Source organism: Scleropages formosus, chromosome 6, assembly GCF_900964775.1.
Source record: "Scleropages formosus chromosome 6, fSclFor1.1, whole genome shotgun sequence".
NCBI lineage: Eukaryota > Metazoa > Chordata > Actinopteri > Osteoglossiformes > Osteoglossidae > Scleropages > Scleropages formosus.
In genome coordinates, this window is record NC_041811.1 from 24,876,849 (window position 1) to 24,892,335 (window position 15,487).

The following is a 15,487-nucleotide window of genomic DNA, read 5'->3' on the forward strand; positions in this document are numbered from 1 at the left end:
GGTTAGTCTTAGGATTACAGTGACATCTAGTGGTCAATCAGACAAATTACAGTAAATAATATGTACGTTGCAGAAACACTAAGGCATTTTATTAGGGAAAGTGCTACTTGTCCAGTAGTGTTGTGCAAAGAAAGCTTTGCTCCCACTGGATTGCTGCCCGTCCCGTTGCAGGTCCAGCAGCACACAGTGTGGGCGCAAGTGCTGTACATTATAGCTTCCAGTAGACACTACCCTGCCATCATATAGGAATAAGAGTAAAATGTAACTTCGTATGCATGTTCACTTAGCGGGGTAGTTCTGAAAAGTTGAAAAACTCTTTCCTGAAGCTCAGGCCAAATCAGTTTTTGATGACACCGGGACACAGAGGTACTGGTTTAAGGGCAGTTTTTAACTGCTCTCCTGGGAAGGGCCAATCTATCACTGTCTGGGAGTGTTGGCTGTGAACCAGTACTCCTCCTTCGCTGATGACGGTCGTAGAGGCGGTGGGCGATCTCAGGGATCTGAACCCATGTCCGCTCGCTGCAGGCTGCCCTAAGGCGCTCACGTGGGGAAGGCAAGAGTGAAGGGTGAGAAAAGAGCAGGTCCCACCGAGATTTGAACTCGGATCGCTGGATTCAGAGTCCAGAGTGCTAACCATTACACCATGGAACCCCGCCGCGAGCTACCCGCGCTCTTATCGCACTTCCTCGTGCTGCGCCACGCGCCGGCTCGCTTGGCCCCGCCCACCCGCAGTCTGTCCCTCGCTCTTCGCTATTCACTCACACTTCTGCCGATCGGTCCCATTCATACAGCTAGGTACTTTTATTTGAATCGGTTCAAGGTAAATGCATTACCCTTAGCTTTCACCGCAGTAAAATAATAGAAAGTGGCGGTAAAATAACATAAACTCTGTTACTCATGTAAATGGGCCATTCTCTGACCGTCTTGTGCTTTACTTGTTTAAAAGTTCAATCCTTTTTTTCGACTCTCATAATATTATTGCTCAATTTGACTATAGGGTCACATATTTATTTAAATAAAAATTATCTAAACACCTTTTTTAAACAAACATACAGTACTTTGTGGTTAGGTCATTAAACGAAATCTAAACTTGATATAAAAAGCAATGAATACAGCTGTATAAATATAACATTTCCTCAATGCTGTTTTTTTCACGTTTTTTTTTTTTTCGTTTTTGCTACAGCACAGTAATGTACAGTAGAAATGGAGCGCCACATAATTTACTTCCCGAGAATGAAATTTCAATTCATCATTACATGTTTAAAAACGAGGACAAACAGTTCAGATGCAAAATTGTTTGTTAAACCACTATAATAGGTACATGTGAAGCTATTTAGGTAACGAGTTATTTGATGTAAAATATAGGCAATTATTTAAACAACGCTATAATAAACTAAAGATTACTATAATCAGCAGCAATTCATTACACTAAGTCAACATTTCTATATAATTACCTTATCGGTCATAAGAAATACTTATAAATATGTACAGCAATAACACATCCTAGATAATACTTCTAGCGGTCATGATAAAAAAATTTTCCTTCGACAAATATTTATTTATTAAAAAAAAGCAAGTCAGTTGGAAAAGTAAGCATCCCGCAGCACGTGTTGGCCAGATGTGGGAAGCAGCGGGCAGCGCGAGGGGGCGCAAACGAGCCGAACGCGAGTCGACAGCACATGACGTCACAGCGGAACTTTGAGTGCGACGTAAAAGTTGACACGGGGAAGAAAAGCCCGTCGCAGGGATGGCGAATCGGAGCCGAGATAAATAGAAAAGGCAAAAGATGGCGGCGACGTGAGGCGCTTGGTGGTGCGCGAGGCGAACGGCGACGAACTGCGCTGCACTAATGACGTGAAAGAGTTTCGCTACGGCCGCACCGGCGGAGGTGACTTCGAAGCCTGGTGACGTTTGGCTGAACTGAAACTTGTGGACCTCTTCATCATAGGAACATTCTTTATTTAAAAAAAAAAAAAAAAAAAAAAAAACAACAAAAATAGGCGCTCCGTCGTACTAGATGTAGATGGCTTCACCGAGAATCTCCAGCTAGCTAGTGGGGGCTAACTGTGGCTAACTGTTCAGCCAGGTACGAGCGGATGAAGGGCCAGCCAGAGACGGGACTGTTCAAGTATCAGCTCATGTGTTCTTGCGACGGACCGTGCCGATCTGCGCCGGGATTATAGCCGTTTAACCGGCCTTGCGACGCGCCGTCCGTCCGGCGGGGGAGAGAATTTCACCGTCATGTATTTTTTGACCGGCTGGCCTCGGAGGCTCCTGAGCCCCCTGCGGAGCGCCGAGGTGCCCTTCCACATCCAGCCGAGCTCGCAGAGGTTCTACTTCGCCGTGCTGTCGGAGACCCAGCTGAGCGTCTGGTTCGGCCGGGTGAGTAAAGAACCGTCCCGTCCGTCCTGCCTGCAGCCCTGGGCAACGAGGGAGCACAGCAGCGCCGCGGGTAGGAGGATGGGGGTAACGGAGCCGGCGTGCGGACTAGTGGCTTTGCCCCGAGCGGCGGCGGCGGCGAGGGCAGCGCCTCGCTGTCTCTCTAAGCGCCTTTTAGCCGCCGCTCCAGCAGTCTCTCTTGCTTAATAAAGTGACATAAATGTGGGGTAGGGTGCGCTGCGCAGGTTCGCGCGCCGTCCCTCGAGATCAGGCGTACTGTGGTGTGACGTTGGCGACGTGGGGACGTTTTTCATTAAAACGCATATGATCTGCGGGCAGCGCGCCTGTATGCTGGTGCCCAGCGCGCGCTCTGCGTGCGTGCGTTGGTACGTTTTGCATACACGCTAGCCTTGGGTTTGGCTAAACAAGTACAGTGCCTACCAGTCTTAGTAAATGTTTGTTTATTTATTTATTTATTTATTTATTAATTAATATCTTAGCCTCTGTATGTATGTTTACGACTTGCGTTGCGAAGGGTGCGTGTTTAGCTGCACCGCATGCATGAATGTCTCTCTTGTTGCTCCCCTTTATGTTTATTCTTTATTATTTAATGCTCCGTGGACTGTAGGTTTAACGCCTCAGTCGTATCAGCATATTTTTTACTGCGCCACTTCAGGTTAAGTATCTTGCTCAAGGGGTCCTGCAGTGGGAGTGGGACTTGAACCAACAACCTTCGGGTTACGAATCAATCAATGTTCTTATCCCAGACTCTCTACCTCCTTTCCCCTCCCCCCAGCCAGGTATCCTAGTTGTACTGATAGGTGTGTGTTGAATGAAAGCTCCCACTGGGAACAGGGGACATTTTTCTCCTGCTTAAGCCCACCAGAGCAACTTACAATGTCAGACTATTTTAAATATTTACAATTATTTACCCATTTATGCAGCCAGGTAATTCTACTGGAGCAATTTCGGGTAAGTACCTTGCTCAAAACCAAAGGTGTTACAGCAGGAAGTGAGATTCGAACCCCTGCAGATACTGCACTGCTTTCACTGGTATCTATGTTTTGATTTTTTTTTATTATTATTATTTTTTTTTTCCTTCTCTCCCTCCTCTGCTTTTGCACGTGTTTTGCATGTAGTTTGAGCGCAGACAACTGGCCCAGCGTCCTCACAGTTCGACCTGCATGTTCTCATCATCGCATCCTTTACAATAAACAAGAACGTTTTACTTCTCAAACCAGTAACAGTCTGGCCCCGGAACTACTGGAAAAAACTGTTCCATACTTATTCACGCTTAGTTTTGTTCACGTGAATTAGTGAAAAGGAAGGCGTTTAAAGGCACACAACGTGTATTTCGGCCACAGATATAACCCATTTTCTAGCAGGCCTGCTAATTAAATGGTACTTTCCTCAAAATAACTAGTTCCTTTAGTTCCTGTTGTCACTGGAAGATTGAAAGCCAAGAAGCAACAACTTTGCCTCTGGACCGGCGGAACGGTGCGGTGAAAACAAGAGCGTGTCGTCAAAGCTAAAAGTGGAAGGGAACAAGTGCGGTGTTATGAAAACGTATCGGAGTTAGCATCAGGATATACCGTAAGGGAATAAACGGGTATCCTAATCGTACTGATATTTTTCTTCAAGGATTCGGCATATATTACAAGAATGCATGATGTCTCATGAGACAGAAATGTGGGGAGTACCTTCTTCTGAATTACATCTTTCTTTTTTTTCTTTGCCCCTCATTCTGTGTTTAGGCGTTGATCTGCTTGTTGATGAGTAATGGCATTGTAAAATAAATTGACATGGGCCGCGGAATACTTGTTGAATGCTGTCATCATCGTGACTCACCGTGTATTCTCCTTAGACCTCTTTTATCTTTGGTCTCTAACTGGTAAACTTGAATTTCAGTTCCAGGGTAGCAGATGAGCTGTTGGAGGCTTTCAGCGTGTGATTCCTGCTTAGTTTTTTTTTTCCAGCGCCAAGTGGTTCGCTTTCCGCTGTCCCGTTGGTCTAATTGAGAAGCATGGATTCCAATTTTAATGGATCGTTTTAAATGTTTTCACTACATAAAGTCATCTAATGAATCTAATCTATGTTTGATGGGTAACTTTTTGAATATTCCGTGCGAGTTACTGTGGTAAAGCGTTTGCTGGTGGACAGTAAGAAGCGCACATGCCCATTTTCGTGTTGTGATCACCTACTCTAGTGTTATGCTGTTGTGCTTCACTTAGGGGTCCAAAAATACTGTAATTTTTATGATAAAGTTATGTATTGTTAGATTTTTATTCTCAAAACAACTTACAAAGTTAAGGTAGATGCATGATTTACCCATTTATACCGTTGGGTAATTTTTACTGAAGCATTTCAGTATAAGTACCTTGCTCAGGGGTATTGCAGCAGCAACTGAACCTGCGTCTTTCAATTCCCAGACACTTCTAAATGCTGACTATAATGGACCTTTTGGTTTTAGTGATAGAGGTGATGTACCTTTATCAACAACACAACTCAAAGGTCTCCTGGGGCATGGACCAGGAACCTTCGGACAGAATGTTGGAATCCCTAACAACCGTGCTACCTTGTGCGGTATTCTTTTGGCTTTTATCCGTTGGTTGAAATACAATTTCCCTGTCTTTGATAAATTGAACAGACAATGATGTGCAACCATGTCAGTAAGAGCGTAGCTGGAGGAGACTAGTATCACTGAATTCCAAACTCTGGTTGTGTGGGGTTAGGAAGTTGTGAAACGGATGACGCTGTCGGAAGGCCGCAGCCGGATACTGAAGTAACACGGTAAACCACTGCCATCTGCATGAACTGGAGTGCGGGTTGTGTCTTCTTGCAAGCGCACAGAAAATGAATTTATTTGTTGTGGACTCAAGAATGAGTTGGTAAGCAAAGCTGGAATGAATACTGAAATATGTGTCAGCCACTATTTTGATTTTTTTTTTTAATGCATACAGTCCCCTTCCACTACTCTCAAACAAAGGCAGGCACATTCCTTCTTCAGCTGTGCTGTCTCAGGGCTCATGTTGTGATATTAATTTAGGAAACATGTTCGCACCTTCCCAGGTAACGCATGGTAATAGCTCACCCAGTGTACGGCACAGTAAAGATTCTTTTTTCCGAAGTTCTCAGTAAACTTAGTCTGAAGAGGATTTTTTTTAAAAAAAAAAAAAAAAAGCCATAACCTACACTGCTATTTTTAAGTACAAGCTGAAGATGGACATAAAGTGAATAACAAAGCCTGCATGTTATTAGAACGCAATGAGAGACATTGATATGCATTGTTTTATTACTACACAGTCTCAGTTCCATTTATTTTTCTTTAATTATTCCAAATTATCCACAAATTATTTTATTTTAAAATATTAGTTTCTTTAATGGGTTGCATTGACTAAACAGGTGTTTTTTTTTTCTTATTTATGCTTTTGTAGCCTTAAATATACAGGAAAACTATTTCAGTATTCCATATAGCCCAGACTCCTTTTGTTATACTTTAATAGGACAGGAAGACTGAAATGTTTAGGGCTTGCTGCATTTTCCTGTCTCATAAGTATATTGTTCCACTTCCTTGGTTTGTCCAGTTGTCCTGTAACTTGCAGAATGTTCCGGAAGTTTCCTGTTTAATTGGAGCCCCTTTGCCCTCCTCCATTGACTGCTGTACCTGTAGCAGTTTAGAGGAAACAAAGTATGTTGTGTAGTCTGTCTGAAAACCTGCCCTTTATCTGCTCCCAGCCCTGTATTCCCTCTCTAGTTATCGTAACTCTTTTATAGTTGACTTTTCATTTATGTTTATTCATTTAGCACTTTTCTGCAAAGCAACATAGTTATTTACCCATTTATACAGCTGGGTCGATTTACCTGGATGGTTTAGGGTAAGTATCTTGCTCAAGGCTACTCCAGCTGGGATTCAAACTTGCAACCTTTGGGTCCAAAGGCAGCAGCTTTAACCACTGCGATGCCAACTGCCCTGTGTCAGCCTGCTAGTTGTGGCCCCTAAGACAATTGCACAAACTGTGGGCCGTGTCAAAAATGAACTCGAGGGTTTGATTGAAGAATACATAGTATGTGTGTAGACAGTTGTGTAGATTTTTTGTCCTTCAGATGTTCATCTGGCTATAAAGTCATGTTGGCATACAAACAAACAAAAAATCAGTGTATCGATGCAGGATGTTACTTTTGCCCTTGTGTTTTCTGGAATCGCGTATCTTTTGCCGAACGTCACGGGCAGTGTCACTCTTTGTAACAGTTTTGTTTCTTTTAGTGCGGGAGGACACCTTTGCCGTCACACTTTACATCATTTTTACGTTTGCGACTCCCGCTCGTATGCCGCACCGAGGTTCCCACGCATTTCTAGATCAGAGGAGGCAAGCTGGAAGTCGGCAGCCCCCCATGTGCTCTGCCACGGTGGCGCGGAAGCCTTCTTTCCTCTCCTCGTGGGGTGCAGCGCAGCGGGCATGTCCGGGCAGCGACAGGAGAACGATGCTGACGTGGTTGGTTCTCCCCTGCTCGCCGCACAAGAACCGTTTAGTGTAATTACAGCTCAGGACGGAGTGCTGCTCTCGTCTCCTTTCGAGGGTCATAGTGCAAAAGTGCTCTGCACACGGTTTCACATTTATTCATTTGTCTGGTGCTTTTCTCCAAAGAGACTTGCAATTTTAAGGTACCTACAATGTCAGTATACCTACAATTCTTCACCCATTTATACAGCTGGGTAATTTTGTTTTTTTAACTAGGTCAATTTAAGGTAAGTACCTTGTTCAGGTGGGAATTGAACCTGTGACCTTTGGGGGCAAAGGCAGCAGCTCCAACCACTATGCTAACAACCGTCCCTGGTTGCACGCACCATTGATCCGCACTTCAGGGGCAGAACTTCTCTTGCTGAAGCCTGCCGCTCCTTCCAGTCACATATCGATGTAAAAGGAGTTGTTTGATTGTAGCGAACGGTGTATTCAAGCTCTTTTTTTCGACTGGTTTTTCTTCCTTTTAGAGAACATCTCTTCATTTGCATTAAGTGCATCCTGCTGGTCCATGCTGAGCACCTGCCAGCAGTTAAGTTTTGCTTTGCTTATTTGTCAGTCGTCTGTAAATATTAAGCTTGGGTGTGATTTCAACCGGAAACTAAAAGGCTCTGATGCGATACGAAAAAAGCTGCCCCCGAGGGGTGAATGTAGAGTCTCGCATAGCTCCACGGCGCTGTCTCCTCTTCCATCTTATCTGCCATCTTGTGACGCAAGGCGCGTTTGAGCCGCGAGCTGTAATCCTATTTCTTCGGAAGTAGAGAAGAGAAGACCCCCCGCTATAGTGATCCGCAAGGGCACAGATTAGCAATGTAGTCATCATCTTGTCCCGGTGGTTCGAAGGAGTGGCCATTGTCCTCTTACTCCCTGAGATTTATTGAGCCCTTGAGAGCTTTTCTTCACTGAATTCCACTAAGAAGTTAGTTTTTGAAAGGCACACATCTTGCAAGTGTTAAGTAGATTTTTTTTCCCCCCCCTCTAAGAGCTGTGTTAGACCAAAAAAAAAAAAAAGTGTCTGGCTAATGCGTGCGTCTCTCTGTTGGACACACTTGGGCATTTGCATAGCTGTAGGCCTGTAATGGTGTGACAGTATTACTGGGAGCTGCATGGTTTCGCTTCCCTTCGCAAGTACTGTCGGTCACAAGGGCGTACTTATGGTTGGTAATATCTCTGAAAGAATACAAGCGTTATTAATTGTGATGGCATAATTTCGAGCTGCATCAGGATGTGATAAAATATGAATGCTCGGCTCCGCTGTAGTCATGACAGCGAACAGAGCTCTCATCCAACAGAATGCTGCGTGAACATCTTTGGTTACATAAGCCCTGTACTTGTAATTTCTTTTAATGGAGAGCCGGTAAGTCCCCCCCCCAACCCCCAAGGTTTTGTGTTTCTGTATATAATTGTGATATGCACACTGCAGACACCGTAGTAGTGACGGATTGAGGTAGAACGTTAGATGAGACACAATGAGTTGGAACGGACAGCTTGGAGTACTGCCGTCTTCGAACCTGTTTTAAAGGATCATTTATGGGAAAGTAAACTTATGCCCAGCCTTAAAAAGTGCAAAATCTCTGAAAGCCCCTTTTCTTCAGTAAATGCTAAAAAAAAAAAAAAAAATTGATATCTTTCCAATGTAAATATGTCGGCTTACTTTCTGAATGTACGCTGTTTTCGACTAACAGTATTGATGTAAGCGGGGACAGCTGGTAGCGTAATGGTTAGAGGTACTACCTTTGGATTCAGAGGTCGCAGGTTAAATCCCCTCTTCCAGCTCTAGTATCTTTGAGAAAGTTACTTGCCTAAAACTGCTCCGGTAAACCCATAGTTGTAAGCTTGTAATAACTGTAACCTTAACATTGTAAGTTGCTTTGGGGAAAAGCGTCAGCGAAATGAATAAATGTAAAGGAATTTGCTTTGCGTGTGTGATGTGAGTGTCTGTACAACCAGCCTATTATGTTTTCCTACATGGGCACGTACCCCCCCCCCCCCGTTTTCATGTTACTTACTCATTTTGAATTCAGATGCCATTCGCAGTTCCTACAGTTTCACATTCTTTTTGTACATATTGTGTTTGCTGCTCTGTTTATTCACTGGCTATGAAGGGGAAGTCTTCCTTGCCATTATGGAACCTTTTTTTAAAATGTGAATCAGCACGTATTTACAGTGTTAAGTATGAATGTATTTCCAACCTAATGTTTAATGCTGATTGTATTCCTGGAGCCTGTTGCAGTTTGACGATTAAGAGAGCGTTGCTTATTAGCTGGGGGTTTTTGGCCGGCTTTCAGCCTGGTTTATTTGCCCTTCCGGGTCTCTATAAGGTTCTGATTGCGAGTGGGGAGACCTGCATGTCCTCTCCGGTGTGCACGTCCTTTCCTGGATGCAGGTGTCATGCTGCCCGAAGACATTTACATTTATTCATTTAGCTGATGCTTTTCTCCAAAGCGACTTACGATGTTAAGGTTACAATTATTTACTCATTTATACAGCTGGGTAATTTTACCGGAGCAATTCAGGGTAAGTACCTTGCTCAAGGGTACTACAGCTGGAGGTGAGGCTCAAACCTGCGATTTTTGGGTCCAAAGGCAGTTGCTCTCACCACTACACTACCAGCTGACATAACAGCACTCAGACAGCGCTGCACATCAGAAGAGCACATTTTGTGCGTGTGTGCGTGCTTGAATGTTGTCAAAGCCACGTGAGCCAGACGCAGAGCTGGATGCGTCTAGTGCTGATGGAGAACCTGCAGTCAGGTGTACAGTAACAGATGTATGTGAGCGCGCGCGCACACACACACACACACACACACACACACGGCCAGATGTCCTGATGGGCCAAGTCAAGCAACATCAAACATAGCCTGGCATGAGTCTGTGTGTTTAAGGTTGTTTTTCTGAGCGGGCTGAGCTCTTTCACTTGGCCAGTCAAACAAATATGTGTATAATTTTCCCTAAAAAAAAAAAACAGTGCATTTCTTCAGTCCACACTCACACTTTTGTGCGGTTTTGTGCAGCCTGCAGTGTGTGAAATGGCCACTGGCCAACAGATGACAAATTTGAGAAGTGTTTTCTCTTTGCCTTTAGCCAAGCGCACGGCCGGCACGGCAACAATTAAAAGGGGGGAAAAAAAAAAAAAACAAGTTGCTGCACCGTGTCTCTAAACAATAAAAGCGGTGAAAACACTTCGAGATGTCAGAATAATCTTAAACTAATCACGAAGACTTGGAGATTCTCCATCTGGCATGCCGTGGGGTTACCTGGCGGCCCCACCTTGTCATTTTCCACTTTGGAGAGCTGCTCATTTGAGTCTCGTTCTGCACAGGGTAGTTCCCTGTTTTCCATATCCATTTGAACGTGTTGTATAACCATTTTAAGGACCTTTTTGCAAAAGGTGGAAAAATTCTGATTGTAGACATATTTTCAACTGGAAAGAGGAAGTCATAGGCGTGGGAATCACAGCCCTGCATCACGTGTCAGAAGTCTGGTTACTGATGTACATGTAGAGCAGATATGAATGCAAAGGCGGAATATGACAGCTGATGGAAGCTACTTGTGTAACTGCAGTATAGGGGTTTAGGGTCATATACATTCAGCTTTCTCCCCCAGAGCTACTTGAATAGAATTTCTGCAAAAATTTAATCAGTATGAGTTGGCGAAGACTAAGCCTACTGTTCATGATGGAACGCATTTGCTAGTTTTTATTTGGAATAATTCCAAACCATCTTGCCGAACAGTTTTCTAGACATACATTCGTTTGTTTTATATACCCATTGCTGGTGCTACAAGTTCAAATTTTTAGGCGGTTACAGTAAAATACCGCCAAAATTTAAAACAAAAAAAACTTGAATTCTGATGAAGGATCAACTAGATTTCATATATGTGAAACTAAAAAAAAGAGGCAAATGTCAGTTTAAACTTACTGATGCAGGTATTTTGACGTCGTCGGAAGAATTTGATGAAGAGATGTCTGGAATGGTGCGTAATACAGCGAAGGAAAAAAGCAGTCACCCCTTGAATAAACATTTGATGATAAAGTTTGCATTTGTCCAAGACTATTTACATTTACATTTATATTTATTTAGCAGACACTTTTCTCCAAAGCGAGTTCCAATGAACTCTATGTAGCCCACACACCTTATTCACCGTGGTGACTTACACTGCTAGATACACTACTTACACTGGGTCACTCATCCATTGATCCACTCAACTTAGAATGATTTACCTTTTTGTGCATCTTAATATCTGGTCATCTCTCAGCTTGATGATCACCATATTTTTTGTCTGACTTCTTTTCCCTTAAAACCATGATGTAATTAAAATTTTTCTTTAGTTTTTGACTTCAGTATGTATTGAAATTCATAGCGAGTAGTCAGTAGTGCGGAAGACCCTCGCCAGCTATGCATTTAGCATTAATTTGGCAGCTTAGATATTATGGTTAGGTTTTTGTAAAACCAAAGATATGTGTAATAATGTAAATGAAATTTTCTCTTCCAGTCATGCAAAAAAAAAAAAAAAAAAGAAAGGTGGGGTGGTCCACGATTTTCATAAACGAACACGGAGTTTTCGTCTTAGGTGGGGAAAGAGTATCCCACGTCAGGCAGGGGAAAACTTGAGCAAGTGGCACCGTCTCCGTATGCTTTGTGCCGCACACTGAAACGCAGTAGCATTTTGACACGAACTTGCTATAATATAGTTACCGGTCCTGATTTACGTGTTTACTGACAAATTGTGTGACCAGATGCTCACTGATCGCTACTGCAGTAAAACAAAATCAGCTTTTATGGCAGCAAACCAAGATGCGTCTTGTCAGTTTTATTAGGAAGCTGATCGCGTGTCCTGGCCTTTCCTTTGCCTGCGCATCAGCGACAGTCATCTGTGGCTCTGGTGGCTAGGTCATTGCATGGAAAAAGCTCTTTGAGCACCGTGGAAGCAGTCGAGCGAAAGTACGCACCTATTCCGCTGAGGTTGTCGAGAGTGGTCTTTGCTGAAGAACGTGGTCAGGATCACCATCCTGATGATCACACACACACACACGTGGAAGTCCCGGTGCTGTTTCTGTGATCCAAGGGACACCACTGTTGATTCTGTAAGACCTTCTCTGGCTATGCCGTGGTTAATATACTGTAAATCAACAATCTGAAATGGGGTTGTCGTGTTTGGGGGGGTTTAAGATCCCTGGGGGCAGCAGGGGGCAGAGTGGTTAGAGCTCCCACCTTGAAGTCAAGACACATACTTGTCTGAATCCCATCTTTTGCTGCATAACCCTTGATCAAAGTACTTGCCCCAAATTGCTTTACTAAAAATTAACTCTGTTGTATAATGGGTAAATCATTGTAAGCTGCTTTAGGTGTCGACTTAATAAATAAATAATAATATGTGCGGTGATGCATTTGAAGTGAGCTGCCGTGCGCTCCAGCTGAACCAGATTTCTTCTTCTTATATCCTCATTTTTCTGGCATTTTGGCATTTTAACGGAAAAAGGAAGTACGCATTAAGTGTCGTGCCCGCAAACAAGTTGGGACAAAAGGGAAGAAAAAACAAAAAAAAAAACAAAAAAGCACAGTACTAAAAGAATGTTAACGGGGTAGTTTTAAAGCACACTTTATCTGCTGCATTACTTTATTGCTATTACTGCATTTACTCTTTCTTAGGATAAGTCACTTTTCAACGTGTAAGAGAAACACCCCCCCGGCAATATTTGAAGTGGTGCTCGTGTGTGAAATTAGTCCTGTTGATAGAAATGGACCATGTTTCAGTGTTTTTCAGCTGAATTGGGCTGTCAGGAAGCAGAGCCTCCGCGGGTCATGGAGCGAAGAGCGTCATGCAGTGGTGCGACTCAGATTTGAATTCGGTCCTTAATCTCTTTGCCATATGATGCGGGAACGTGAATAACAAACCGTTGGAGGTGAATGTTCTGTCGGACAAATAATTGGATGGGTTGGCTTGTTCTTCAGCTTGTGAACGCTGCTGCGACGAAACAAAGGCCTTTTCGGGCCATGGTGGGAAAAGAAGTCACAAAAGAATAGACGCAATTGTTCAGAAGTCATTATATCAATGCTGACAATGAACATGAAGCTCTTTCACTGCGGTCAGATAGAGAATTTGGATTGTATTGCTTGTTCGTGTCGGGAATCGTTTTGTGAACAGTTTTTATTTTGCTCAGTGAGACGTTTCCATTGTGGTGTTACATAATTGGCCGTAACTTTGCCATCGTCTTTGTGAGGGTTGTCTTTTACCAGCAGCTGTGGACGTCGGCGCGCTGGTGTGTCCGGCTTGGCCATCCTCTCATTAGATGTATGGATCCCAGTAGCAGTAAGCAAGGTTACAGGTTTATACCAAGTCGAATATGGATATTTGCCAGTAAAATTAGCGAGGCAACGAAGGATTTGGAAATTCAGTGTTTGAACGCTATTGTGAAATTCGCAGATGCGACAGTCATTGGTTTGATTACAGACAGTGATGAGACCGCAGACAGGGACGAGGTACAAAACCTGGCAGCCCGGTGCGCCGCCAACCATCTCATTCTTAACAGCAGGAAGACAAGGAGATTGTGGTGGACTTCAGGAAGAAAAGGAGAACTGACCTCAGTCCTGTGCTCATAAATGGCAAGGCCGTGGAGAGAGTCCCCAGTTTCAGTTGTTGGGGGTGAACATTACAGAAGAGCTCCCTTGGGCCACACGCACCTCTACTGTCATTGGAAAGGCACAACAACGCCTTATTTCTTGAGAAAACTTAGGAGAGCTAGACTGCCCCAGGATCTTCTCGTGAATTTCCCCCAATATACGGTGGAGAGTGTACTGATGTACTGCACTACAGCATGGTACGCCAGCTGCACAGGAGACGAGCAGAAGGCTCTCCAACAGGTCATCCGGATGGTTCAGAACATCATCGGCACACGGCTACCGGCATCGAGGACATTTATCTATCCAGATGTCAGAGCAGAGCCTCCAAAATTATCAAGGACTCCACTCACCCTGCACACCATCTTTTTAAACTGCTCCCCTTTGGCAGGCGATACAGGACAATTCACTCACACACCGCTAGGATGAAAAACAGCTTCTTCCATAGAGCTATAAAACAGCTGAAACCTGCCTGATTTTTACTCTCCAAATACAAACACAATACATGTACTTGCACGTGTACTTCAAAAGTTTGTTTTATTGTTTGTCCTGCTGTTTTACTGTATTTTGTTTAAATAGTTCAGTTTTCTATTATTATACTTAAGTGGTTGCATTTTAAACTGTTTCAGGATCTTGTCCGAAGAACTCGGGGAACGTCGTTATAATTTTGTTGTTTTGCACAGCAGTACGATGACAATGAGTCTTCAGTCATTCGATTTAAAAACACGGGCTTCTCTCTCCCTTTTCTGTCTATCACACCCCAAGGACACCCAACCACATTATATATAACCGTGAATATGGACGTGCTTTTTATTTGAAATTGAGATCCTCCGCTTATCTCTTTCTGTTCCTAATCGAATATCGCTTTACGTTGTTTATTCTAAGGATTTTGCCACAACCTAAGTGGTAGTGACTGCCTTGCGAGAAGCTTGACTTTGTGTATTAATTATCTTGTTCGTGTCCCGATCAGATCAAGTCTTTGTTCTCAACTCGTGTTATTCCAGCAGAAGAATAAGATGGAATATAAATGTAATCAGTTTGATGGAAATCACTGAGTTATCCTTGAGGAGGAGAAGCAGGGTGATGGTAGCAATGCATCCAACCGCTCTCCTTATTCCTTGCCCAGGGCCGGCTTGGTGGCCCAGAGCGGTGAAGGTTCAGTGGTCTTGCTCCCAGCTTGTTGGCCTTCGCCCTGAAGCTCGTCTCCCGTCAGCAGTGACAATGGCAGTGGCACGTGGTCCTTTGCAGCCCCACTGTGTTGCAGGCCTGCCCGACTCTGATCTTGTGCCACATCCCAACCAGCAGAGCCAACGTTCCCATGGTTGCCCTTCATTCTCCGCATTCCAGTTTAACTTTGGAAAAATTCCAGAAAGGAGCTCCAGACTCCTTTGTTACAGTCCATTTGTCACTTTTCCCCCTTCCACTGGCTGCTCCTTGTTTTGACAGATTGCTTCCTTGTCTGACAATAGATCAGTGGAAAATTTTTTCTTTTTTCATTAAATAAGTACTGTGGCATCAGGGTGGTGGGGAGCCAGTTCCCACAGCGCTCATGATTCCTCAAGTATGGATTGAGCATTCATTTTGAGGTTTTAACAATAGTAATCAAATCTGTCTTATTGCTATTTATTTTATTCTATTTATTTACTTAAGAATCACATGTCTGCAGCTATGTCTCTTTCTCCTAATGTAATGCACAAATTGTATTTTCTCTGAGATGTACATCGCTTTGGAGAGAATTGTTTGCTAAATGAGTAAATGTATGTGTGTGTATGCATGTCTGTCTTCTTAATTCTTACTGACATATATTTTACAGTGTATTTCAGCACTGCCCTTTAGGGAATTGAATGAGAGCAGTGATTGTGTAAGTGATGCATGGATCGAAGAGTACGTGGTAATATAGCATCCTGAAGGTGCACCTTAATAGGCGACTAGTCCAGCTGTTGATTTGCTCAGTTGTGGCACTAATGAG

General features: G+C 43.6%; 1 protein-coding gene and 1 non-coding gene across 4 annotated transcripts in view; one reads left to right on the top strand and one right to left on the bottom strand.

The window, feature by feature from the left end:
* Nucleotides 1-579: 579 nt before the first annotated feature.
* trnaq-cug (transfer RNA glutamine (anticodon CUG)) lies at nucleotides 580-651 on the bottom strand. The gene has a single exon. It is a non-coding gene; the product is annotated as a tRNA-Gln (tRNA).
* A 1,045-nt stretch (nucleotides 652-1,696) lies between these two features.
* The window catches only part of ric1 (RIC1 homolog, RAB6A GEF complex partner 1), a 66,442-nt gene continuing 52,651 nt past the window's right edge, over nucleotides 1,697-15,487 (top strand). For all 3 annotated transcript variants that reach the window (XM_018753439.2, XM_029252769.1, XM_029252768.1), the window contains exon 1: nucleotides 1,697-2,382. In XM_018753439.2, the coding sequence (XP_018608955.1) occupies nucleotides 2,242-2,382 (141 nt within the window). In that variant the 5' untranslated portion in view covers nucleotides 1,697-2,241. The remainder of the gene's footprint in view (nucleotides 2,383-15,487) is intronic.